This window comes from Spermophilus citellus, assembly GCF_964194105.1.
Source record: "Spermophilus citellus genome assembly, chromosome: 3".
Classification (NCBI taxonomy): Eukaryota; Metazoa; Chordata; class Mammalia; order Rodentia; family Sciuridae; genus Spermophilus; species Spermophilus citellus.
The window spans coordinates 110,408,823-110,436,706 of NC_138184.1; the positions used below are offsets into that span (position 1 = coordinate 110,408,823).

The 27,884-nt window shown below is 38.4% G+C and overlaps 2 protein-coding genes across 3 annotated transcripts in view; one reads left to right on the forward strand and one right to left on the reverse strand.

Moving 5' to 3' along the window:
- Positions 1–291: 291 nt before the first annotated feature.
- TUG1 (taurine up-regulated 1) lies at positions 292–10,024 on the reverse strand (the record flags this gene model as incomplete). The annotated part of the gene is made up of 3 exons (XM_081283257.1): positions 292–3,908; positions 5,619–6,369; positions 7,644–10,024. A coding segment is annotated over one exon (468 nt), but the record flags the coding sequence as incomplete, so codon positions are not given.
- The window catches only part of MORC2 (MORC family CW-type zinc finger 2), a 41,351-nt gene continuing 23,454 nt past the window's right edge, over positions 9,988–27,884 (forward strand). For both annotated transcript variants that reach the window (XM_081283527.1, XM_081283528.1), the window contains exons 1-5: positions 9,988–11,527; positions 18,071–18,124; positions 22,414–22,448; positions 27,183–27,251; positions 27,745–27,835. In XM_081283527.1, coding sequence (XP_081139653.1) covers positions 11,460–11,527; positions 18,071–18,124; positions 22,414–22,448; positions 27,183–27,251; positions 27,745–27,835 — 317 coding nt within the window. In that variant the 5' untranslated portion in view covers positions 9,988–11,459. The remainder of the gene's footprint in view (positions 11,528–18,070; positions 18,125–22,413; positions 22,449–27,182; positions 27,252–27,744; positions 27,836–27,884) is intronic.

Below are 27,884 nucleotides of genomic sequence, written 5' to 3' on the forward strand. Positions count from 1 at the left end.
CAACAAATGTGCCTTGATCATTTTAACAGATTTTCTTATGTGGTTTAACTGTATTTTATGTAACCAATCCTTTACTGATGGACATTTAGGTGTTCTATTTTCTACCATGTAATTTTTATCCTTCTGTAGTAACTCAAATATTCTCTCAGTCCTTGTCTCATTTCTTTAACTTCAGAAAATGTCAGTGAGGCTATAAACCTTAGTTTAATAAAGCCTTGGACCTTTCAAGTTTCAATGTTTGTATAAGTACTGTATTAGTCTGGACTCATTTTCAAGTAATAGAAACCCAACTCAAAGTAACATAAGCAAAAAGGGTATTTATTGGTTCACATAACTGCAAAGTCCAGGGGATATACTAGCTTCAGGCACAGTTGGATCCAGGGGCACAAATGCTGTCATCAGGACTCAAGTCTCTCCATCTCTGGCTGTTTTCCTTTGCACTGGCTTCATTCTCAGAGTGGCTCATGCAATGTTGTGATAGGCCTTATTGGTTTGAGTTTTTCATTCTACAAAGCTAAAGCACCTCCATAAAGAAAACTTCTTCACAATTCAGTAAAACTCCTAGGGTTAACAATAGACCAACTTGAGCCAAACAACCATTCTTGAACCAATAGCTATGATCAAGGACATGGATTTTGTTGATTGATGAGGTCTGAATTACATGTATACCCCTGAAGCCCAAGGCTCACACTATCCAAATCACATGGACTGCAAATAGGAAGATAGGGTTCCAAGAAATATCATGAAATTGCTACAATGAGATGGAATGGATGCTGGGCAATCAAAAACAAATGATGTTCAGGATACGACCAGATATTGAAAAAACTTGATCTCTGCTTATGAATTTGAATGCTGGCATTGTTTCTTCACTGGTAATAAAATTGTTTTAAAAATAACCATGAGGGATGGTTTTCCTGTCCTCAGGAAGTCTATAATCCATTTGAATGGAATAGTAATTTATGTCCAATAGGGTACTTTGGATGATACCAGAGTTTCAATACAAGCAAACTCAGCTGAGTCTGAGAGTCCCATTATCTTCGTGACATGAAGTAGGACTACTAGGTTCCTATTGGCAAGTAGTTTTGCAACGATATATGAGTCAGTGATAAATTATTAAGTTCAGTGGAAAACTTTTCTTGTGTTCCTTTAAGTCTTTTGCCAAGTTGAACTGGTACATTCCTATGAGTACTGGTGAACCAGACTCATTTCTGTTGCTGCAGAAGAGAGAAATGGATTTGCTTTCCATCTGCTGCACTTTTCCCTTCCGAATCTGGCAGAAGAGGTCCCAGGTGCCCAAAATGGTCAAGTGTAGCTTACTCACCACTAGGAGTGTGCAGCATGATCCTTTCCTTTTGGGGTGAAGTATGGGCTGCTTCCATTCAGAAATCCTTGATGGAATTGGGCACAAGATATGCTGAAATTGGCTATTGTCTTCTCAGTCTGATTGCAGAAACATGTTAAAAAAGGCAGGTAGGAGTTGAGACAGGTAAATTGACAAGCAGGGCAACTTCAACAGGACCAGCCATACCAAAAGACAGGATATAATGTGGCGGATTAATAAATGTTCTATAAATTAGTTTTTGCCCTGGGTACTTCAGAATTATTCTACAGGGTTTACTCTGAATACCATTTTCTGATCTTAAAGGGCTAGTCAGGTATAGCAGCTCTCATTTTCCTGTTCATTTGCCCAAGAACAGCCAGCTCAAAGGCCATATCCAATCCAGACCTGAGGGTCTGTTTATCAGTTTACACTATATCTGGGAGCAGCAGGGTCAGTAGAGCCAGGTTTGTCAAAGTTGGCCCTACTTTCTTTGGTAATCAAGTCTTCATCTTCTGTAACTGAGCTCATCTCTGAGAGTCACCTTACAAGCAAGTCAAGGCCTCAGACTGGTTGGATGGCACTCTTGAAAGATTTGGATAAGATTTGAGGTGTGGAGATAGTAGGCAAACTCCTGGGTTTAAGTTTTGGGCTTTTTGCCTTCTTAATTACCAATTCTTAAGCACAGGATACATTTGACTCTTGAGCAGATGATCACTCTCATATTAAACCCTTCATTTTGATTGAGTATGATAGGATCAGAGGGAATAACTGGCAGTGTAGATAAATGTCTTTTTCCGAAAGGTACAGGAAAAGCACGGGGGGGGGGGGGAATCTGACAACTTGACAATCTGAAGACAGCAGAAAAAGTGATCTTGAAGATATAAAAGCTGTATATATAAGCAGAATATTCATCCAGGATTTAATGTGCTGAGGGTAAGCAGTCTACAGCAACAGGACTAAGTCTTGTTTGATGATTTGTAGAATGAATCACATAATCACAATTAATCTAGAGGCTAGGAAACAAGGACATAAAGAAAACATTTCCAGCATTGAATCTGTACATTTGTTAAAGTGGCTGAGGATGGCCAGCCCTTAAGTTGTGCAGTAAAGGATGAGATTTTTCTCAGGACACAAATCGAAGTCTTTTCATTTGATATGATTTGGGACTTCAAGAATTGAATCATTCTTACAGAAATAAATTGTCCTAATGACTAACAGTATCTCACAGAAAGGAATAAAGCCAACCACTTTTAATTGGTATAAAACAGCAGTATTGAGACAGATGTGATTTAAGATCCACGAGGACAAAAGTTTTAAGTATTAAAATCCTTTGCTGCTGTATTTGCATTTTTTTTTTTCCATATCAGTCTGACAAAAATGTAGCCCAGCGAGTTGGCTACCATGGTCTGATCAAAGGGCCTATGTTTAACTATCACTAGCATATATAGTTGATGGTACCAGGCACAAAAGATTCATATTACAAGAACATTTCTTTCTCACTGGCTATAAGAAAAATTTTCCAAATGGCTTCATTTAAAATCACATGAGAAGGGATGTCCAAAGATTGTCTTGAAGATCAGCTGTTACATGTAGTTAGAGACCAGTATTCATATTAATTTTGTAGAACAAGCAGATATGCCAAGTGATGGAGAAAATTAAAATTAAACAAAAAACCTAACTTTTTTAAAGGCTCACTTGTCCTGGAAATAACAGTTAACTGAATATAAACCAAGGAGCAGTGTAAACTACCACTGGTTGAGTCATATAGTGATTTGTAGTTTGAAAAGATGAATGATAACCAGGTACTGAGCCCCTTTGGGAAATGCTGCCAATATTTGGATTCTGCTTTCATAGTTAGTTATCCCTTGCATACGAAGTATAGTACCATGGTTAATGATGAGAGGTCAAATGCACAAGTTGGTTTAAGATGGTCTCAATGAGGAATCAGTTTCAGTATCAACCTGTAGGTTTTTCATGTATCCAAGGAAGGTCTAAAATATTATTCATGTACTTCAGTACCAGTAGTACATCTGGTGTTTAAGAAGGTTGGTAAGTGGGATTTGTCAGTGTAGGGTGCATATTAGTTGCTCTCTGGGTCTATCCAATTCCAGGAGTGATTTTAAGTCCATCTGGGATGGAGGGCTATTAATGAAGGTTCATTTGACACTATTTTCAGCCCACATGACCATTCTGGGGGGCAAAGGCATTTTTGCACTTTGTCATTTCTTGCATATTCCTAAGTCTGCAGTAAATATTCATAAGAATGTTCAGCATCAACTGAATATGGACCATATTGAGAGAAGGTACACAAAAGATTAGAATGCCACTCAGCTCAAACACGTCATCTGGGGCAGTAGTTTTCACTTTGCTCTGAAGAATTCTACATGTTGCAAGGAAGTCTCTTTTGATGTCACCATGGTGGTAAAGGATGATGGTTACGGCAGGTTGCAGACCCCCACTTCTGCTTCACTACTTCATTTAGAGCAGCTTCACTTTTACTCTGGGCTTCCATATTTTCATTCAAAGGACTTCATGGCCACAAGTCTTTGGAAAACCAATGATCTAAGAATAAGCTGTTCACAAAATGCTGAAATACAAAAAATAGGTCACAGAAACCAGAAACTAGGTAAGCAAAGTCTATGGTAAGACAAGATTTTTTTCTATTCATTCTTTCCCTCATATGGACCCCTTACAGGTTGATGAAATTAAAGATCAAGTCTCCTACAAATTGATACGTAAAGCCGGGCTTATGACTACCAGAGAACAAGACTATTGATTCTTAGTTGCAATAGCAGTGGGGCTTTTGCATATACATGCAAAATGCATCCATCTGTTTGTAAATGTAACTTCAAGAAGCTGGTGGCTCGATGACTTTTCTTTAAGCTCTGCTAACACCTCTATGAGCCACAACTCAAATTCTAAGAAAATATTACCTCTTATCACTTCTCCTTTTCTTGTCTCTTCCTCCTGTCCGTTTCCCAACCTCCTCACTCACCTGAGATGCAACAAAGTTTATAGTACAATTTTAGGGAGAAGTATACTAAATGTCATGAAACTCAGTTTTGGGAGGCAGCATTAACTTTCTCCCATTCCCCAACCTTATAGTCCCACAAATATTCTAAAGGATTCCTTAACAAAAAACAAAGGTAATGATCAACATATGGGATCCTCAGATGATAGACATACTAATTCAGTTAATGATATGAGAGCCAGGTGCTATGGTACACACCTGTAATGCCAGTGACTTGGGAGGCTAAGGAAGGATAAGAGCAAATTTGAGGTCAGCCTTGGCAACTTAGTAAGACTGTGTTAAAGTGAAAAATAAAAAGGACTGGGTATTTATTTTGAGTGTTAAGAAGCTCAATGTTGGGAAAAATAAAAAGACAAGGTATGAGAATAAGGTTTTCAAAAGATACTATGTTTATTACGGGTCTCTAGGCCAATTTGTTCAAGAAGCCCTGGTTATACTGCTCTAAAGCAATTTTTCATTCCATTAAAAGGAATGCTGCCAAAAAAAACAAAACAAAATCCTGTTTGATTAAACTCAGGACATAATGGGCAAAAGTTAAATGGAGCTCTTTGCTGCCAAGTCTTTTGAGCTCCTTTAATATTTTACACTGCATTGTAGGAAGGGATACATCTTATAGAATTAGAAGTTCTACGAGATACTCATCTACCATATACAGAGGGAAAAAAATTGCTCATATTGTAAATATTAGTTTGGGGACAGAGGACTATAAATAAGTTCCCTGTGTCTATTAGTATTACACAACAAAAAGACATGATATGAACAAGATTCCTAACCAATTAGGAAGATCTTCTCAAGAAGATCATAAAAAATGGACTGAAGAGCTATAAGTTGCTTTCTGTTTCACATTGGGCAATCTTGTTACTGATGAAAACATGCTTTTTTTGACTGGACAATCTACCAGCATAGACAGTTTGCTTCTGTACCCTAGGGATGCTGCCATGTAATTCTGATCTAGTTGTACCAATCACATGATTATACATAAAATATCCTCAAGGGGTCACCAGATCAAGCTGAAAACTTTTAGAATTCCCTATCTCCAGCCATTATAACACTGTGGGTAAGTTAATGCCAAGGACAATACTGGACTGGGAGTCAGAAGGCTTGGCCTCTATCACTTTGTAGCTGAGTCACCTTGGTTAACTGCTTTACCTCTTAAATTCAGGTTCCCTCATTTAAAAAAGGGATACATTATTGTGTTATTTTGATTATTGAAATAAATGTAAAAGTGCTTTGAAACTGTAAAGTGCTAGGTAAACAGGGGATTACCATATAGGTGCTATCTTGATGTATCAAGAGGCCTTCTCTTGAGTCTGACTGTAGTCTTGTGAGATGCCATTAGGTAAAGGGATTCCTTAGTAGAATTTCTTATGTTTTGTGAAGAGTTCTGGTTCCTGAGTAATCCCAAAGAAGATGCTATAAGGAATTCACTGTGCCTTCTTTTGATCCCAATGGGTCAGAGTATCTACTTTCTCATTCAGTAGGCTACTACAGATTTGACGTAGAAAAAAGAACAGGGTCCAGTGACCTTGATGGGATTCCATCAAGATAGTTAGTTCATGAACTTCAATCATTTGAGATTGGGGGGGCATGGTCTAATGCTGTTCTCAAAGAGATGTTTCCTTTCTTCTGACATAGTTGACAATTACAAATCCCCTGGTCCAACTTTGTGTCTCTCTGAAGGCTTTAACTGAAGAAATGAAATGTACACTCATGGAAAAAAACTGGGCCTTTGTGATAAAATAGCTTCAGCCATTTGGCTTCAGGACTCTTGACTACACTATAAAGGGCTGTGCTGACTCTGGGTACAACAGGAAAGGAGTGGAGGTAAAGGCCACATCATGATGGATGAATGCCTCTTGGGTCACAGTGTCCACTGGAATGATGCCTTCTTCAGTAGTAAAGTGGCAGGAATCACCATGAGCAAAAATCCAGGTACCAGGTCTGTAGGCTGATGGTCTAGCAGAAGGAAGGTGGTCAGAAGGTCCAGGTGAACACTCAGCAATCAGGAGGCACAGGACTAGAAGGGGTAGGGATAAAACAAGTAAGATAACAAATGCATGGGACTATAAATACAGAATTCTAAGACTGGGGAGAGTCTGCTAGTAGCACAGCTGCCTGATAGATACTAATTCTTGACCAGCCTGGCTTAGAGGCTGACAGATGATAAACTGGTGTGAGTGAGGAGAGCAAATCCAAAAGGAAAACACAAAGGTCTGATTAGCAATTACTAATAAGAACTGAAAGACTTCTTTGGCAAAGACCTCCTGCCTTCTCAGAACAAACTGTCTGAGATGCAACAAAAAGCAATTGCCCCAAGACCCATATTTTGGGGCAGTAATTTGATCGTATTCCAGCTGCTGAGCTCCGTTGCTAGAGAGAAGTAAGTGGCTATGCAAGTGGCACATAGTGAATTTAAAATTTATATACAAAAAAGAAACCATATTGCCTTTCTCCCTTCCTCCTTTTTAAATCATCTCCTTTAAAAAGCTGCCCTAACTTTAAACATTTTGAGTAGGAGAGAGTAAGACCTCAGTTCTTGCCCGCTTCTGTATAAAAAAATTCCCTTCAACATATCAATTGCTCTTTATGCCCGAGAGCTTCCCATATCTTTTAAAATTTAGAATTAAACTGGTAAGGTGGTGCATGTCTATAAGCTAAGCCCAGCAACTTAGGAGGCTAAGGCAGAAGAACCACAAATTTAAGGGCAGCCTCAGAAACTTAAGGAGACTCTATCTCAAAATAAAAAGACTGGGGATGTAACACCCCCCCCCCCCCGTTCAATCCCCAGTACTCTCGTCAAACAAATTAGAATTAAAAAATAAAACATGAAATAAAGATAGAAATGGGCCTAGACTATTTAGTGACTTTTCTTCTAATCAAGAAAAATTTTAGTCATTAAACAGTGATTAAGCATACACTCAACTGATTCTGAGACAGCCTGTTCTCTAAAGTCTTCCTTTGTAATAAATGCTTCATCAGAGGTAGTGGTATGTAGGTGCATAAAACAAGGTCCTTTTCAAAGGATTTGCTATCTAGAAAGAGAACAAATGCATGCAAATAACTACAAGAATTTGCATACAAAGACAGATGAAAGATATAATATGTTATGTTTAAAGGTTAACAATCTGGTTAAAGTTAAGAGATTCATGGGGAGGAGAGTGAGGTGGATGCTGAGGAAATAGCAAAATTCTGACAGGTAAAGAAAGAGAAGGGCATTTCCAGTGTAGAGAAGAGAGTATGAACAAAAGTGCAGAGATGGTGAAATAGGGCATTTTGGAAAATGTCAAGTACCGTAATCCACTTTGGATGGAGTGTGATCAGTTTGCACAGAAGTTCTGAAGAGAAACTCAGGTCTTCTAATTCCCATAAACATTGCTGGTGGCAGTGCTTGCTCAGTTGCCTCTTTTCTCACAGCAAGATCAACAGTCCCCAGATTAAAAACAGAACAAAACAAACCAAACCAAAAAAACTACCTCCAGAATTCCTGACACATCCTGACAAGCTCTTCTGGGTTGCAGGTCCAGTTCTTGAAAATCTGGAGTCCATGGCTGCAGCTACTAAAAGTTATCTGCTTCAATGATTGCAGGACACTGTAGCAAAACCTTTTCAACCTCCAATCCTGGACATCTCATGTTTTGTTACAGAATTTCAAGCTTTGAGTTCCAGTTGTTTTTCTCCTCCTTTCTCTGGAGGAAAGCCTCTTATCACCAAAGTCTAAAGATTCTTTTGAGGTACATCCAGACTTAATTACAAAAGAGCTAAAGACCAACACAGTTTTCTTCAAAAAAAGTCATTTTTTCTGGGAGTGAATCATTTGTCTCTGCCCTTTACGTAAAGGAACAGTCAACTGATTTTTTTTTTTTTTCAGACATTTGAATGAAACAGCAGAACTGGCTAACATCTAATCAGACAAACTACACTTAAAAGTGTTCATGTTCACTTGCTTAGAGCTGTACCACTTGGTAAGCACCACTCCACAAAGTTAAAATGTTTGAAATCCAACTGTTCAAACATTTTTAGTGTTTGCTGGATAACAGACTGGAATTTGATAAAAGCAGCTGACAATTAACAAAGAAACAAAAAATGGCATTTTGGCTGCCTCGTTATCACACTTATAACCAATAGAATACATGGCAGGCCAGTAAAGTTTCAAATCGCTACCAAATCTGATTTTTGAGGTTCAGCAGGAGTTTTAACAGAACTTTTCAGAGCATGTTAGCCTTCAAATAAAGAAAAAAACCCAAAACATCTTCAGGAATTCCATGTCTGTTCCAGTGAGCCTGCTTGCTAAAAATCCATGTGCACCATTAATTAGCTGGGCATGGCAGCACCATTTAAAAATAAGCCTATTCACTACCAAACACACAAACTAGGGACACAAAATAGGAGCAAGTGAAACATAGCAAAATGGTCAAAGAAAGAAAGGTAGTCAGACACCAGTATAAACAGCAAAAAACAAAGCATTTCTGGGCCAAAGATTAAATATGCTTGATATTACAGAACACATCCACCCTTAATTGTAGCTGCTTTACATTGGGTGCCATTGTACCATGTACCATATACATCAGCCATCCTTCAGGCACCCCATGGTGAAAAGAAAGGATTCAGAACAGAAGCCAGCAGGGCTTACTGTTACCCCCAATATCCATTATGCATAGAAACAGCTCACATATCCCAGGGACTCAAACGGGGGGCTTCAAATTGGTAGTAAAGGATCCCAAATGACATCTAGGCCTCAGTTTCCTCCCCGTGGCATAAAGGAAGTGGCATACAGGAATCGATCTTAACTCTTCTGGGTCACAGGACCCTCTGAAAACTTGCCAGCTGTGGATTATCATTCCTTACAAATGCATGTTCCCACAAATTTTCTGCATACAGTATCTGGGAGTTTTAGGGATCTCCAACTCCAATCTAAGGTTCCCAGGTTCAAAATCCCACAAATGGGTAATTGTTGTTTTCTTACAGCTCAAAAAACATTACAATATTCATCTTTTACGTATACCAACGCCTTATAGTTTACAAAGCGCTTTCAACCCCACATACAACGACAGGCAGAGGAGGAAACTGAGGCGCAGACAAATTACAGAGTGATTTGCCTAAGGTCACTCGGCCAGCTGGTGGATAGGCCCGGAAGCAAACCCAGCTCTTCTACTCCAGGGCTCGTATCCCCACCCCGGAGCTGCTGCCAGAGATCCCGCATCTCACTAAGGCGGCATGAGGAGGAAAAGGCAAAGTAGAAAGCCCACCACCAACCATCCTCCAGCTCCCTCCTGTCCCCCCAACTGGGTTCTTGCAGGCCCGGAAGGGTGGCGCCAGGCCTCCAGGCCGGCCCCGGCCACCCCCGCCTCCCCGGCCGCGCCAAATCCCGCCGCTGCCGCCGCCTCCCCGGGAGCGGGGCGGAGGAGTTGCCCGCCGCCACCGACCACCCGGACGACTCCTCGTCGAATCGCAAACGCATAGGCCGCCGCCCGAGTTCTGCGTACAAGAAGAAAGACGCGGCGCGAGCGCCAACGGCCACCGGGCGCGCGCCGCGGCGGCCGGGCCTGCGCCCCAAGAGCTGGATGCCAGAGCAGGAGAAAGAGCCGCCAACCGATCGCTCGATCGACCGCGCGCCCGCTCCTTCGCCCTACCAGACCGGGGAGGGGGGGAGGGCGCGCCAGGGCTTCTTCGAGTTAGGGGCCTGACTCCCCGGCGATGAGACAAGATGGCTCCTCCGGTCCGCTCTGCAGCTACCGTCCCGGCTGCGTCGCTCGGCCCGCCCCCGGTACTGTTTCTTTAAATGGCGGAGAGGGTCAAGAAAGCAGGAAGAGAGGAGCGCTCTCTCACGTGACAGGGGCGGGACGGCCAACCAAGATCCGGTCACGTGGGCGCACGCTGCCCGCCAATCAGGAGGCGGGGTATCAGGGCGGGGGCGGGAGAACCTGCTGCTTTGTGATTGGCGGAATGGGCCGCGGAGGCCTCGGGGGCTTGGGGCGTCGGGTAGTGCGCGAGGTGGCCGGGGCTGTAAACGCTAGCGGAGACAAAGCAGTGGCTGTGGTGGCTGTAGCGGAGGCGGCAGAAAAGCCCTAAACGCCGAATTTCGTGGCTCTGAGTCCTGTCATCTTATCCTGCGCGGCGCGCGGGCGGCAGCAGCGGAGGCGGCGGAGGCGGAGGCAGCACATGGTTCCAAGAGCGCGCTGCGGTTGTTGGGTTCCAGTTCCGCGGGGAGGGACAAAGGCAGCTGCGAGCTCCAGGCAACGCCCGATCGGGTGGTGCGCTTGCCACTGCCCTCGATCCGGGCCTTGAAAACTGAGACTAACTCCTCTTCGTGAGGAGGCGGCCGCAGGACCGAGGCCCGGGAAGGGATTGAGGGGCTGAGGCCGCTGAGGGGAGTGGGGGAGGGGCGCGGCCGCCTGAGGTGATTTGGGCGGGTTAATTGTGAGGCGTTTCAGTGGGCCAGTGTGAGGTAATTTGACCCCCCACCCTGTGGAGATTGGGGCGGGACAGCAAGCTAGGTTTGGTCGGGTTTTGAAAAAAGAAATCGCAGTCTGTGCCTAGCAGCTCTTTCAGTTGGGAAGTGGTAAAGCTAGCGCCATATGTACAACATCGACGTCGCGGTCTCCAGCCTAGGGCCTATATAAAGACTCGTATCCCTGGTGGCGAAGACATGGGTGAATGTTCAGTTTTATGATAGAAGTGGGTAAATTTCCGGATTGGTAAAGGAAATTTAGGGGAACAAAAAATAAAAAAAGCCTCGAAGAACGCGAAGACTTGGAAGATGAAGCAGTGACAAACCGCCAACTCAAGGACTGTCTACTTCTGGACCAATCCACTTTGCACTCGGATTGTCTGAATTATCGAAACTTAACTCTGAAAGTTCTTTAGGACTGCAGGTTTATGACGTAGTTTTTTCCAAAATATTACATCATAGTCATCGAGAAGATTAAAACAGATTTGAGATCAATTTCTGTTTAAAAAATCTGAATATATATTGGATAGATACTAGGTAACTTGTTTCAACTGTCATTAAGGAGCACAGACTTAATCTTAACTGGACGGAATCCTGGAAAATCTGCTCCATTATATATATTTCTCCTTGGGTAAAAGACTGGAGACCCCATTGCAGTTATGGCTTTCACAAATTATAGCAGTCTGAATCGAGCTCAGCTAACATTTGAATATCTACACACAAATTCGTAAGTATTCTATAGGTGCCACTGAGGTCACCAATAACTCCTTGCTACTAATATGGAAATCCTTTCTCCAGAAATTTTTGCTTTTTCACTCTGGGATGTATCATAGGATGTCTTGAGCTCTGTTGAAGAACTGAGATCAGTGAAATATTTCTTGCTAAATCCAGAAGAATCTGATTTTCATTTATGGGATCAAATTTTTCTAATACAAACTAGTTACTCGGAGTCAATGTATTGAGTGTTTAATAGGAATCCATCAAGTACTCCTCTTTGGATCGCCAAAAGTTGAATTATTTTAGCATCAACTCAACTTTTAGTGACAACGGCTTAAACAGTTGGGTTTATAACAAATGTTTCCTTTCTAACAAGAAAAGAAGACAAAAACATATAAGAGACAACTTATGAGAAGATTTTTTTTTTTTTGGCTATCTTTTTTTTTCAGCAAATGATTGTCTTTAGCTTCTTGGGAGATTGATTCCTACATACAATACAGTTTGTATAAGTTCAGCAGGAAATGGCAACTTGTTTTCATTGATTTAGATAATCTTTTCCCCAAATGTGGTAAATCACAAAACAACTGTGTTCGTGGTTCTTGAGTTCACAAGTTACAATCACTCCAATTTGGTATAGAATATTTTAGGGTAAACCCAGTCTCTCTGAAATTACCCAGTGGGATCAAAACTACTTTAGCATTTTCATATATTACCTGTTAGAAGGTAAGTATTCTACCATTTTAGTACCTGGAGAGGAGGTTTTGAACAGCTAAATGAATGGTTCCCAATTAAGAACCACCTTTAGAATTGAGAGTGTAGACTTCAGTGATCCAATAGTAAGTAGTACAGTGAATTTTAGTCTTTTGTGGAAAAGTCAGTATTATTTGTGATCCCATAATGTCTGTAATATTTTTGTTATTTTTCTGATCAAGGAAATAAATTTTTTTTTTCTGAATAATGAAGTGATTTGCCAAGCCCTGAGGGTGTGGTTTGGTTTTGTTTAGGAAGCTTTTTATTGAATATCATTTTAGAGAAGGTACCACAGAGGCCATCTACTCAAATTCTCACATTTACAAATGATAAATCTGGAACCTAGTTAGATGAAATCATTATGAAAAGTGCCAGTAGAGCCTTGGGCAAAACCTTCAGTGTCCTTTTTATTTGACCTGCCATATTAAGAACAAGTAGGTGAAGGCCACTAGGATGTTCATGCGTGATTGTTGGATAAATGGCTGTCTCAGTTTTGAGTTTTGGAGTGATAGGGCAAGTTTGGAATTATAGATTTTATGATAATCTTGGAAGACCATGAACTGGACTTCAGAAGTTTGGGTTCCAGCTTAACCAAAGACTATGCAATATAATAATAATAATAGTTAACAACAGTTAATTGCTTTATGCCAGTAGCTTTTAAGCTTTGTCTTATCTGTAAAGTAGACCTGCAGGATAAGGATTATTTTTGTTTTGCGTTTGAGGAAACTGAGGCTCAGATTAAATTACATGCTAATAGTTACACAATTGCTAATTGGCAGATTAAAGGTGCCAGGGTTTAAGACATAAAAGATTTGTTGACTACAGTGCTTTAGTGCTTTTAACCATTAGGCAGTGCTGCTTCTATCTGTTTTACTTTCAAAGGCCTATTGTCTAAAAAACAAAGATTCACTTCTTAACTTTAAAAGTCTTCAAATTTAATGTATGTCATTTGAGTCTCTAATTTGAGGATTATATGTAACCCCCCCCCCCTTCTTTTTTATTCTGTTTTGAAGTTTATTAACAATAGCTGAAGCTGGGCATGGTTGCACATGCCTGTAATCCTAGCAGCTGGGGAGGCTGAAGCAGGAGGATTGTGAGTTTAAAGCCAGACTAAGCAATTTAGGCCCTAAGCAATTTAGTGAGACCCTGTTTCTAAAATAAAAATATAAAAAGGGCTGAGGATGTAGCTCAATGATTAAGTGCCCCTGGGTTCAATTCCCTATACCCCCAAAAAACAAAACCAAAAAACACCCACAAAAAGCAATAGGTGGTCAGTGCCAAGGCAAACAAGCAAACTTAAGTTGTTTATTAAGTGATGTTGAAGAATTTTGTGTTAATTTTATTTACCCATGTTGAAGCAGAACCACCCACTTGCTTTAACAGACGCTTGGAAAATTGTTTTGAAAGCTCTGGAATTTCTAATCTGGATCACAGCTCTGACCTTCAAATTTGTTCTACTGTGATAGGACTAGGTAGTCTACTTTGTTAGACTTTTCACTAGTCCTACCAAAAGAATGAATGGATCCTAGAACACCAACATTAAGCCTTTTGTTTGTAGCTAACTTGAAGAGAGATCTTCATCTTGATTGGAAGTTCATTTTTAGAGGAAATTGAAAAATTTGAATTTTCACACCATGTGACTTATTACTCTTGATGTATTAAGTGGTTCAATAAGTCAACTTTGAAGAAGGAGAGATTGGTCTTATGAACCACCTTCTTTGCTCTGTTAAGATCTTAAAATATTCTAGAATGTCTGACATTTATAATATTGCCATATTAATTATGAAAAAATTGTGCTTTGCTTACACCCTAGGCTAGAACGGTGTAAAATCATTGTGGTTTAGTGAAAAGATGGCTTGGGAGCCAACCAACCGTAGGTTTGATTTCTTTCTTGCTGTGTCCCTGAGCAAATTAACTTCTTGAACCTTGGGTTCTTCATCCACAAGTGGGAGATAATCTGGTAGTGTATATGAAGAGTATGTTAAAGTTTATGAAGTTCTTAGCTCATCCATTGTATATGGTAAACATTAAGTGGTGATTATTCTTTTTATATTAGCTTTATGTAAACAAACAGTTGGTCAGTGCAGCAACTTGCTGTTTGGTGTTAGTCATAATGCAGATAAATTCTTAGTAAATTCTTCAGAATTTGTTGGAGACTAAATGTGTCAAGTTGTTTTTTTTTGTATTATGTCCTATGGTAACTGTTAGAAGATATTCTTTGTTTGCATCAGTGTTAAGGACAAAAGGTAGTCTGGGAAATTCTCATGGTAGCCTGAAAGTCTAGTTTCTTTTAATATTGGGTATTTTTTATATGATGATATCTTAAAGATTTTACATTAAAGACGTTTTATGCTGTTAGTGTTTTTTTTCTTGTTAAATATTTTGTTTATTTAGTTGTAGTTGGACACAGTACCTTTATTTTATTTTTATGCGGTGCGGAGGATAGAACCCAGAGCTTCGCACATGCTAGGCGAGCCCTCTACTGCTGAGCCACAACCCCAGCCTGTGTTAGAGTTTTTTTAGTAGTGAGTTTTGTGACTGCTATTTCTGATATAGCGATAGTGACATCCCTTTAACATGAGATGTGTATCTTAAGTCACTTGGTTTGCCATACTTCTAAGTGGTCTAATAGAATTAGATGCTTAAGTGTAAGATGGTTACTTTTTGTGTCTAGTCTTGTTGGTACATTTAATAACTTACTTTGGTTATGATATTTCTGGGTTGTTTTATCTATATGTGAAGTGAATATAGGGGAACCTTCAGAGACTTCAATTTCTTATGATTTAGAGCCAGTTGAAACGTAGGTTTACCCTCTAAATATATTAAAACCATTTGAGTGTAAAATGGTTGCTCCAGAATTCTCAGCTTTATTTTCTGCAATTAAATATTGTCAATATGTCCAAGAACTCGGCAGTAACTACCCCCTGAGTGTTGCACTTGTGGGTAATCTAGTGCTTTAAATTTAGACATCATAAACAAGAAGACTATTTTCCTTACATAATAAGCTTACATACATGTGAATTTGTTGGTAGAAATGCTGTGCTAGAAAACTTTTTATTGTGGCATGAGCGGTATAAAAGCCACGATCTGTTAAAAGCAGAAGAATTTATTTTTAAAATGTCTTTTTTCCAAATGGTTGCTCTTTTTTGCTTTACATGCCAAAGGATCTTTAGCTCTGTGAAGAAAATATTTTCTTTTGCTACTTATCCATTCTGCATCAGTGCTAGCTAGCAATGAGTGTACCTTTGAAATATTATTTGGGAAAGAGGGAACTTGTTGGTATGTTTTTTATTTCTATGATTTTAAGAAATATAATTCTGAGTGTAACATCTGGAAGATCCACTATTAATCATTTGGAGTTCTAGAGAAGATTCTGAGCATTGTCTTTGATGTTACCATGAGTTATCACAAAAGGAGCCTTTTGTGATGTGTATTGCCATCACAAAAATATCCCTTAACTATGTTTTAAAAAATATCTTAACTTATCTGAAATATTTGTTTATAGAATGGCATTGATGCTATGTAGAACAACAAAGACTGTTTGGAATTTTTTTGGTTAGGTTCTAGATGTACAAGGCATGTTTCTAACTTTGTACAGAGACAGTGAAAATTTAGATAGAGATGCTTTGTGTTTGCCCTTTTAAGATCTGCTTATTAGAGTCTAAATGTCTCATTTCCATGTGAAACAATCAGAAATATATATTGCTGAAATATAGTTGCTATTTTTACTTTTGGTTTCTTTGTCTATTAGTTTTTCCGATAATTTCTATTCAGCATTCTTCTTCCCCCCCCCCCCCCAGAGTTTAATGCATTCTGGTACAAATTGTTGTCTTATATAGTTGTTTTTCCAGTCCCCCCCAACTACCCTGCAACTGTATTTCTGAGATTCCTTGACTTATGTTAAAGTACACATTCATGTTGAAATGAGAAATATTGCAATAGAATTGGTTATTTTATGTTTTTGTATAGCAGTCTTTAAAGTTGAAAAAATTAATAGTATAAAAAACTAATTTACTTGTTAGGGAAAGTAGACAAGTACTCTATCACCAAGTTAAATCTCTAGCCTTTTTTATCTTATTTTGAAACAGGTTCTTGCTAATTTTGCCCAGGCTGGCCTTGAACTTTTGATCCTCCTGCTTCAGCCCCCTGAATAGCTGGGATTATAGTTATATACCACTGTGCCTGGTTTAAATTCACTTTTAATTTGCGTTACCTTAATTTTCCAGCACTTTTCTCCCTATTTCTTTTGTAGAGTATACAGAATGATTTTTTTTGTTTATCTAATTCATAATTTGAAGAATTTAAAGTGGTACTCTTAAAGATTAAAATATTTTTAATAATTAAAGATATGACTTAGGTAAGTTTTCTTTTAGAAACTTGGTTCTTTCATGTAAAATAATAAAGAGGTGGATTTTAGCCAGAAGAAATTGAGCTCTATTTTCTTAGGTGAATTGGTGATAAAATTTCTATCTCTTATTACGATATATTATTGGTCCATCCTTTGGATTAGCAACTGAGATATTCACTGATCTCATGGGGTAAAGTAGTTCTTAAATTCCAGAAGCCAGTAGTTTTATTTAATTCAGAATTCACATTTGTAAAAATGAGTTACTTGAGGAAGACCCAGCGTTCCTGTACAGTTCAGTTATGAGTGTTTATCTTATACATTAATGCCTTACAGTTTGTTTGAAACAATATGGTAAGTGACTAGTGATTTTAAATGATGCTGGTTATCTAATTTTGATTCTAAATTTTTAGAAATTTTCACTCTGAAAATTTGGCTGAAACTTTTCATGCCAAAAAAAAAAAAAAAAAAAAAAAAGAGGCCTACAGGAATAATTTGGGTATTTTGGGGTATTTGTTAACAATTGATGATGGTAATGAATTTTTTGGGTTGATTTTGTACTTTCTTTAAAAATCATGTGGTTTTTCTAGATGGTTCTATGTGGACATACACTACTTTCATATCTATTTAGAACTATTATGGTAAATGGCACAAATTAACGTGTAAATTAAGCATGCTCAATGAATAACTTGTTAGCAGTTTACTTTATCAATACCTTTGTGTCATCTACCAGTAAAAAAAAAAAAAAAAAGGAAACTTATTGCTTTTATGCAATTTATAAGCAAAAATATTCTTTTTGAAAGAGAGAGAATGACATTGATCCTGACTTTCTCAAATTTTGGCTAAAAATACAACTTTGTCCACTGTAAAGAAAGAAATTCAAGACCCTCTTGAACAATTGCTTCTAAGAAGTTGGACAAGAACTTCATGTGGTCTCCTAGGGACCCTGGTAGAGTTAACCCCTTCAAGGAGGGAGCTAGTGGATGTTTCCTTTAGGAGGGTGCTGAAAGTTTGGGTTGGGTAAATATGCAACTACCAAGTTAATTCAGAACTCAGTAAAGGTATCCCTGCATAAATGATATGCCTAAATTTTCCGGTGAGATATGCAAAAACTAACAGGAGGTTAAGGCAATGAAAAAAACAGACATTTTTCTAGGTAGAGTATTACTGCTTTTAGCAGTTATTACATATAGGAACCTTTTAATGCTTAGAGTGGGTTTCTCAATTCAAAATAGGAAGAATAAATATTTCTTAGTAGGTGGGACTGAATAACACATTAAGTGGAATTAGCTCTAGAAAGGCTTGAGTTGTGGAGAAGTTATATTTCAGTTGTGTAAATCAATAAAGCAAATGGAAATTTTAGATTTTTTTCCTTAAAAAATTAAATATTTTATAATCTTGACTTATCAGGAGTCAGTTCAACTTATAATTCTTGTATTGACTTATTTATCTTTTCAGAACTACTCATGAATTCTTGTTTGGTGCTCTTGCTGAACTGGTTGATAATGCAAGGTATGTAGTCTTCTAACATATGAGTCCCCTTGGAGTGGAAACTTTTGGGGATACTATGGCTGTTGCTCTCTGGAGACTTTGGAGGAAAACATTTCTGTAATAGTTACATCTCCTAAGATGAGTTCTAAAAAAAGTAATTTTAAGGTCTGGGATTGTAGCTCAGTGATTGAGTGCTTGCCTAGCATATGTGAGGCACTGGGTTCAATTCTCAGCACCACGTTAAAATAAATAAATAAAAATAAAGGTACTGTGTCCAACTACAACTTAAAAAAATTAAAAAAAATTTTTAAAGTACTTTTAACAGCACACTAATTGATGCTTTCACCTTGTTTCTTGATTAAATTCATTCATTGCTCTTTGTGTTCTAGCCTAGAAATAGTGAACTTATTGCCTTCCAGACCATTGTCCCTTGTGTATTAGAGCAAGATAATTGTGAAAAGCAAGGAATTAAGATAAAAATTTAGGAGTCAAAATTCATTGTTCAGATAAGCTGTGATTTTAATTCACTCTGCCACTTAATATCTTTAAAACTATGTAAGAGTTTTGTGTCTTTTCCAGACGTATGTTTTATTATAAGGGGACTCCTATTTATCAAAATGTCTTCCGTTCTTGGAAGGAAACACTCTTCAACACTGTTTTTTGCTGAGTTCTTGAGTGATGGAATCCTAACTCTAAAACTGAATAGAAGTTTGGGTTTATTCATAGGCAGAGATCCTAGTCCAAATCAATAATTTTATAATTGTTATGAAAAATAACATAATATTTTATGACAAAACAAAATGTTATAGTATCAAGTAGCCTTATTCTTGAATGCAAATGGAAAATTCAGAGGCATTATTTATTGACCAGTGTTGGTGAGTAATGAAGGAAAAGAAGAGTAAGAGTTGTCCACAGAAATAGTTCTAAATGTATCTCCAGTTAGTGAACTTGCTTGTAGTTTCCAGTGTACAGTTAACTTGTACTAGTATTACTTGTTGCTGTTAACTGGGTTGTTTATGGAGTTGTGCTAGATAACACTGTATTCTATCAGAAAACTTCCACTTTATTTTAATTCTGATTGACTCAATGTTTCTTAATGGAATTTGTTTTAATTTCCTGCTTGTTAACTTAGCAAGACCATGGTGTGCTGAGGCAGGCAGCTTTTTTGTGTACCATATGATAAAATAGAAATTCGTGGAAATATTTACCCATTCAGGCACACATTTGCCAATCTCAAATTTAAATTTTTTTTTATATATTATTGAGAATGGATATGAGAGCTATGTGGACTTGAACTCATGCCAAGCGTGCACCTTCACTGAGCTACTGCCCCAGTGCTGTGTGGATTTTGTGCATTTAAAACCAGTGAACTGTGTCTCGGTTTCCTTGCTTGTGGTTGGCAGATTGGACTAAATTATTTCCAAGTCTTTTTAGGAGCCTTCATTAATGACTGAATTTGTATGAGTTGGAGTCGATGTCCCAACTTCCTTTCAAGTCAGGGAGGATAAAATTATGAACTCAGGATTGGTTTTCTGACTGCAGTGTATATATACATTTTGTGTATGTATACAAATTTTCACTGGTCTTGAGATTATAGTTTTCCTTTTTTTCATTCCCATTTTTTATTAGTACATAATATTTGAATATAATGATAGGATTTGATATTACATATTCATACATGCACACAATATAACAATATAATTTGAACAGTGTCACTTCCTAGCATCATTCCCTCTCCTTTCCATCTCCTCTGTCAGTCTCCCTTTGGTTTTAATGGATCCTCTCCCTAGCCTTTCTTTTCCTTTTTTCTCTAGTTTCCACATATGAGAGAGAACATACAACACTTAACCTTCTGAGTTTTACTTATTTTGCTTATATAGTTTTTATTTTTAAAAAATTCAATAAGAAGGAAAAATAAGACATTCTTAGAACGTCTTTTTTATGATTATAGTCATGTAAGTGAAAAACACATTTGAGAGTCATTTTTTTATTTTTAATTTTTTTTTATTGTTGGTTGTTCAAAACATTACATAGTTCTTGACATATCATATTTCACATTTTGATTCAAGTGGGTTATGAACTCCCATTTTTACCCCATATACAGATTGCAGAATCACATCAGTTACACTTCCATTGATTTACATATTGCCATACTAGTGTCTGTTGTATTCTGCTGCCTTTCCTATCCTCTACTATCCCCCCTCCCCTCCCCTCCCCTCTCTCTACCCCCTCTACTGTAATTCATTTCTCCCCCTTGTATTATTTTTCCCTTTCCCCTCACTTCCTCTTGTATGTAATTTTGTATAACCATGAGGGTCTCCTTCCATTTCCATGCAATTTCCCTTCCCTCTCGCTTTCCCTCCCACCTCTCATCCCTGTTTAATGTTAATCTTCTTCTCATGCTCTTCGTCCCTACTCTGTTCTTAGTTACTCTCCTTATATCAAAGAAGACATTTGGCATTTGTTTTTTAGGGATTGTCTGGCTTCACTTAGCATAATCTGCTCTAATGCCATCCTTTTCCCTCCAAATTCTATGATTTTGTCATTTTTTAATGCAGAGTAATACTCCATTGTGTATAGATGCCACATTTTTTTTTATCCATTCATCTATTGAAGGGCATCTAGGTTGGTTCCACAGTCTTGCTATTGTGAATTGTGCTGCTATGAACATCGATGTAGCAGTGTCCCTGTAGCATGCTCTTTTTTAGATCTTTAGGGAATAGACCGAGAAGGGGAATAGCTGGGTCAAATGGTGGTTCCATTCCCAGCTTTCCAAGAAATCTCCATACTGCTTTCCAAATTGGCTGCACCAATTTGCAGTCCCACCAACAATGAGCAAGTGTACCCTTTTCCCCACATCCTCGCCAGCACTTGTTGTTTGATTTCCTAATGGCTGCCAATCTTACTGGAGTGAGATGGTATCTTAGGGTGGTTTTTTTTTTTTTTTTTTTTTTTTTTTTTTGCAGTATGAATGAATTTTTTTTTAATTTTTTATTGATTATTTAAAGCATTACATAGCTCATGATATATCATCTTTCATACATTAGACTCAAATTGTGTTTTGAACTCCCATTTTCACCCCAAATATAGATTGCAGAATCACATCTGTTACATATTCACATTTTTACATAATGCCCTATTAGTGTCTGTTGTATTCTGCTACCTTTCCTAACCCCTACTATCACCCCTCCCCTCCCCTCCCATCTTCCCTCTCTATCTCCCCTGCTGTTGTTCAATTCTCTCCCTTTTTTTCCCTCCCCCTTGCCCCTCATAGCCTCTTGTAATTTTATGTATCCTTGAAGGTCTCCTACCATTTCCATATGCTTTCCCTTCTCTCTCCGTTTCTCTCCCCCCATTCGTCTTTGTTATCTGTAGTCTTTTCCACATGCTCTTCCTTCCTGTTCTGTTCTTAGTTGTTCTCTTTATATCAAAGCAGACATTTGGCATTTGTTTTTTAGGGCTTGGCTAGCTTCACTTAGCATAATCTGCTCTAATGCCATCCATTTCCCTGCAAATTCTATGATTTTGTCATTCTTAGGGTGGTTTTGATTTGCATTTCTCTGACTGCTAGCGATGCTGAGCATTTTTTCATGTGCTTGTTGATTGATAGTATGTCCTCCTCTGAGAAGTGTCTGTTTAGGTCCTTGGCCCATTTGTTGATTGGGTTATTTGTTATCTTATTGTCTAATTTTTTGAGTTCTTTGTATACTCTGGATATTAGGGCTCTATCTGAAGTGTGAGGAGTAAAGATTTGTTCCCAGGACGTAGGCTCCCTATTTACCTCTCTTATTGTTTCTTTTGCTGAGAAAAAACTTTTTAGTTTGAGTAAGTCCCATTTGTTGATTCTAGTTATTAACTCTTGTGCTATGGGTGTTCTATTGAGGAATTTGGGGCCTGACCCCACAGTATGTAGATCGTAGCCAACTTTTTCTTCTATCAGACGCTGTGTCTCTGATTTGATATCAAGCTCCTTGATCCATTTTGAGTTAACTTTTGTGCATGGCGAGAGAAAGGGATTCAGTTTCATTTTGATGGAGAGTCATTTCTTAATGTGTAAAGGGAAATGTTCTTAATGATTCTTTAGATATTTTCACCAAGAAATTACTATTTAAAAAATGTATCCAGGCTCTGGATACATTTTAATTTGAAGATTCTGAAGTGTTTCACAGATGCATAAGGAAAATTTTGTTGCCAAATGTGAAAGTAAAGCTTTAACTGTATGTGGAATTTTTTTTGCTGATTGATATTTTATATTCTCATTTGGATCTTTTTTTTTTTCCTTTTCTCTTTTTTCCCTTTTGATTTTGCAGAGATGCTGATGCGACTAGAATTGATATTTATGCAGGTAAGTCAGACTTTAGACCTTTCTTCTAATGCCTAGTTTCTTTTTAATTACTTATTACTGTGCCTAAGAAGAAATGAGTGAGAAATACTGGTTTTTGGAGCCTGCGGAGATGGCCCAGTTACTTTAGGTCATAGGTAGAAAAGGTGCAGACCTGGTCAGGCTTGTTATAAGAACCAAGAAAATTGAAAAGAACACTGTGTGTCCAAATCTATATACATGGATTTGTGTTGATGATGGAAAATTGTAGTGGGGAATAAAATGACCAAGTACTGGTTGTCTTGTTAGGAAGGAGAGATCGATCCTGTTGGAGTTTTTCCTTTACTACCTGTGGTAGGCACCAGTTCCAATCTGGATAGTTTTTGGTATTAATTGAAGAAAACAGCTGGTAACTGGGTTTGGCACTGGGTTTGCAAAGATGTTCTTAGGCAGAGGTGTCAGGAATAGGACTGCTTGGTTTGGGATTTGAAGCTATGGCAGCCTGTATTGTTTTGCTTACTTGATTCTGTTTTTCTGAGAGTGGTTGTAACAGTGGAAGAATTCTTAGTTGTTATCATGGCCTTTTACTTTTCTTTAATAGTTTGCTTTCTTCCTGCTCGGAATTTAAATCAGCACCTTTTTTGGTCATTTGAATTCTAAAAATTTAGAAAAAAAAATAGAGACAGCTTTTAAATCCAATTTGATTAGTGTGATGTTTTGCTCCTATTTTATGAAGTCTTCTGGAAGGTTTGAGATTTTATTTGAAGTGATATTGTCCTGCTTCTGAAAAGTTTCTTTATGTGAGAGTACGCAGTTATCAAATAACCCCTTTTTTATGAACCCACTTGATAAGTGGGAACAAGCATACAACTAAGTAATTCTCAGAATCTCCAATGTCATGCAATTATGAAGACTCGCTAGATAGAATATGATGATTTCTCATGGCTAATATACTTTGGACCAAAGAAAATATTAGAATACCTACATGTCATCTATACTACTTAAATTCTGAAAGTGCCCTGCTGAAAAAACTCCATCAAAGTATTTGAAGTAGTCTCCTTGTATTTTTAGAAGAAAATAATAGGAAAAGGGGATACAATAGAAAATGTTAAAAGATGGTTACTAAATCCTTGGACCTTTCCAAGCCACATCCAATTGTGCATTCAGGAGTTGTAACAGTTACCTCTGAAAGAGATAATAGCTGTTTTAAACATTGCAAGGATGATAAAGCAGAGATTAGGTCTCTACTCCAAGTAAGGAAATTTAATTCTTGACACTTAGAATGCAGAACAGTTGCATTTCAATTTAAATGAAAAAAATCCATTGTGCATTTATTCTGTGCATAGTGCTACTCCAGTTGTTCTTTGGGAAGAGGCCAGAGAGGAGGAGGTAAGGTTTTTGCTCTAAAAACTTAGTCTCTAATTGGAGAGACAGCACAGTACAGATGATTTAGAGAAAGATAACTAGATCTTGAGGGAACCATCAAGATAGTTAAGGATTAAGTGATATAATAGAAGCATCAAGCACCACAGCATTTCAGAAAAAGATTTTATTCCATGTATCTTAAAATTGGGAGCCTTGACTTTTATACTTACTCTTTTATACCTTAGGGCCTTATTAACACATTCAACAAGAGGAATCAAAGCAATGGAATCAGTACTAATCTTAGTACTTTGATGTTTTTATTGTTTGTACATGGGTAAAAGTATTTTCTTGTCTCTTATTCTGAAATTGGATTTATTGATCTTGAAAATTTCCCCAGACATCAGATGTAATTTGAAATCACCATAAAACTACACCTTAAATACTGCCTTTAAACCTAACAAGGGAAAAAAAGAAGCCAGCCTTTTGAAGTACAGAGGTGTTTGTTCATTTACCCAAAGTGTTCTTATTAGTTGGACTGAGACCATAATAATGTGTCTGTCAGAAGTAGTCTCTGGGTTTTTATTGACCATTTCTAAATTTTCTGGGGGTAGTGCTCCCATCTCTTAAGAAAGATCTCTTTTGTGATGCCAGGACAATAAATGGAAAATAGAGTAAATGAAACAGAAATTAAGATTGCAGAATATAATGAAGAGTTTGGATAGCATTTTTTAAACAGAGCACTGCATACTCTTACATAAATAAAGGATGCTATTACTTTATCACTTCTGGCTTTTGACTTATGGCTTCATTTTGTTTGTCTTTTCTTCACTGACTTTGTTTTTCAAGCCAGACTTGGCCATGTTGGAGGAAGTTTAGAAGTGCAGCTTTCTGAACTGGTTCTAACAGATTTAAATAGCACTAACAGAATCTGAAGCACAGCTGCAAAAAAAAAAAAAAAAAAAAAAGCAGTTTGGTCTTTGCTTTTTCTGTTGCTTCCAAGATGTATGATGGGAGGGGGAGCGCTCAACCCATTCTCTTTAGACTCTTCGACTCTTCTCCATCCAGAATTCCCCTTCCTTCATCCCAGTCCTTTCCTTGGAGGCCTTCGGTATCACTCAGTTGACACCTGATATCCTCAGTTGATACCTAATATCTGAATAAAGTAAATATCAGATATTAGGGATGACTCTCTATGGTGGAATGTCTGGGAAGATAGTTTTGAGCGGGGACACCTTCTTTTAATTCTCTTGGCTTAGTCTAGATCAATGTTTCTAAAGGGTGATCCACCCATGAAGTTTCAGTATCACTTGGGAGAAATGAAATTCTGAGTTCATCCTGAGACCTATGCTATTAGACTTCAGCAGAGCCCAGATTCTGTACTTTCACAAGCTCAAGTGATTGTTATGTCTTTTGCTCTCTCTGTTTTTCCCCCAGCCTCCTTCAGCTTTAAATCCTTTTCTTTTTCTTTTTTTTTCCTTTTAATAGTTGTAGATGGACAGCATGCCTTTATTTTATTCATTTTTTATGTGGTGCTAAGGATTGAATCCAGCACCTAATGTGCTAGGCAAGCGGTCTGCCACTGAACTATAGCCGAGCCCCTAAATTCTGTTCTTCACTCCCTCTGTCATCCACTGCAGAAAGTAGCAAAGATTAGACTATTTTAGACTATAAGGTCCTTGAAGACAGTGATCACACCTGCTCTGTTCTCTGTTCTTGTGTCTGTCACAGACCCAGGCATAATAACACAGTAAAATGTCTCTAGGCCAGAGTTAGAATACTGCTTCTACCTGGCCCAATTTGAGTCTCTGTATGATACTTTGGTTCTTTCAGATGGAAACTTTGATGGACTTTTGCATTTTTCTTGTTTCCTGCTTTTCACATCTCATTTGGATTCCCCAGACTCTGATAAGAAGCATTGCTATGGGGAGAGATTTTTTTTTTTTTTATCTACCAATAGTATGTGCAGGAAGACCCTCACCCTTGAACTTTCAAGAGGCACTTGTAATGAATGTTTAGCTTCCTGAACATTGAAAAATACTTGAAAATCTCTCTGGTTTATAGCCCTTCTGAAATAGTATTTTAAATTGCATTAACTGGTCTTTTTAATAGTGAGCAGTCATGACTCACCTGAATTTTAGCCTGAGGGGAGGACAAAGAGCATTTTAAACTGAGATTTGTCAGTATAGATAGTTGTGCAAAGTTGGTGAACTGCAGCTTGGGTGAGATTTAAAAAATCCTCTGTTAGGGGCCAGGCTCCAGAGCAGTGTTGGGCTTGTCCTCTTCCTTTTAGTAGAGTGCTACTTTTATTTCTTTGCCAAGCAGTGGGCTGTGAACAACATCTATACCAGGGAGATTGGTCTTAGTGCTTCCTTTTGTGGCTTGTGTGAGTCCTCTGCCTCTATCTCTGTTTTAAATCCTTCCCTCTTTCATGCACTTCCGCAATTCTAAAACTAGTTCCTCCATTGCACCATTGTTGAGTCAGAAGGCACCTAGGAATCTAGTATATCCCCTGTCCCTATTTGAGAATCTCTTCTTCATTGTCTGACATGCTGGACCCAGACTACTTTGGGTTACCACTTGCTACTGTACAGGGCAGCTGTCTAAAGAAGAGATTCTTCTAACCACTGAAATTGCAGCAGTAGTCTTGTTGTATTCCCTTTCTGTTGGCCAGGAAGCCCTGCCACAGCTGCTGTGTATCTTATTGAAGGACTGTTCTTCCTTCCAGTCAGGCAGGTCTAGCTGGGAACCAAGCATCTCTTGTTGCACCTTGTGTCATCATACCCTTTCAAGGATCCATAGCTAGCAGGGGATGTAACAGTGAATACAGATAGCTCAGAAACTGTAGTTAGCCCGGGGATGGTCATATATAGACAGTAATTCATCTTTTAGATGACTGTATTCTATGTTATTACTGTATCTATATTATGTCTGGCTTCATTACTTAGTCTGAAGAATATCCCAGACTTAAAAAGGAAGGTACGCTGGTGAGTTGGAGCAGAGTTGGTGAGGTACAATGTGTAGTAGAGTACTTACATGTCTAGGATCCATAGCATGGGAAAGTTGTGAGAGTAATCTAAGTAGAAAGAGGCAGAAGATGACTGAGGTTTGAGTGAAATATATGCAAATTCAGTGGTCTTTATTGTGGACCAGTAGTCCCTATGCTTGTTATAGATTCCCTCAATTTTTGTTATGAAGGAGAACACACTGGAGAACCTTTGGTGGTAATTCTCACCCTCTGGGGACCTGAAGTTTAATTTGCACTAGCTAGGGCTATTAGAAGTAGAAGGTAGGTTTGACCTGAGCAAACTTCACACTGATCTACCTTCCATTCATGCCCACATTACCACCTTCTAGTGGATAACAGCCTAGTAAAGGCAGCTACTTCTTTTACAGAAAGACGAGAGGACCTTCGAGGAGGATTTATGCTTTGCTTTTTGGATGATGGAGCAGGAATGGATCCAAGTAAGTGATGAGATGATTGTTTCTTTGGAGGAGGATATAACCATTTTTACAAAACACTAATTAAGTAAACTTGTTTTTCTGTTGTAACTAACAAATCCACCTGAGGAGTAAGAAGTCTCTGACTTAATTCCTCTATGTATTTGTCAGGTTTTGGCCTGACATGGGAGATGGGATCTAAATGGCAGCCTGAAGTCAGTCAGGTTACTTGTATCTTGATACTGTATTTATCAACTTGCACAACATCCTGGAACCAGAATTACCAAGGCCTCTCCCAGTCTGTTTACCATTTCAGCTAACAGAGAACAGGTCACAGTGTTGGTACTGACAGGCAGGCAAAGGTTACCTTAGTTTGCCTCATGGTTGCAAATTTCCTTGGAGTTTTTTAAGCAGACACACAACCATGCTTGAACTTAACAAGTCTCAGACATTTCACTTTGAAGGTCTTGGGAGAGAAATGCTAAGTGTTAACTTTCTCTTGTGTTTGCTGCTTCAGGTGATGCTGCCAGTGTAATCCAGTTTGGCAAGTCGGCCAAACGAACACCTGAGTCTACCCAGATTGGGCAGTACGGGAATGGGTTAAAATCGTAGGTATACTAGAAGCCTATCACAGGGCTCAACACAAAATCAAATGAT